Genomic DNA, 203 nt, shown 5'->3' on the forward strand with positions numbered 1-203 from the left:
CGTAGTGTGCGAGAGAAAGGAATAGTGAATGGCAGGAAATAACGAAAAACACAACAACTGTAATACACAGGAGGAGGACTACACTGGATGAAGAACAACCCCCCTCGAACCGGCGCCCCCTTCAGTGCATTCCTCGTCTCCCTGGCGCCTCACCTTCGCCGTCTCGCAGCCGCCGTACCCGTCTACTTCAAGCTGATCGATTA

At 53.7% G+C, this 203-nt stretch overlaps 1 protein-coding gene across 1 annotated transcript in view; it reads left to right on the plus strand.

Annotated features, from left to right (window-relative positions):
* Window positions 1–203, plus strand: part of LOC119587687 — a 10466-nt gene that overhangs the window by 9476 nt on the left and 787 nt on the right. Inside the window, exon 5 of the mRNA XM_037936366.1 lies at window positions 71–201. Coding sequence (XP_037792294.1) covers window positions 71–201 — 131 coding nt within the window. The remainder of the gene's footprint in view (window positions 1–70; window positions 202–203) is intronic.

Source organism: Penaeus monodon, chromosome 23 (genome assembly GCF_015228065.2).
Source record: "Penaeus monodon isolate SGIC_2016 chromosome 23, NSTDA_Pmon_1, whole genome shotgun sequence".
Classification (NCBI taxonomy): domain Eukaryota; kingdom Metazoa; phylum Arthropoda; class Malacostraca; order Decapoda; family Penaeidae; genus Penaeus; species Penaeus monodon.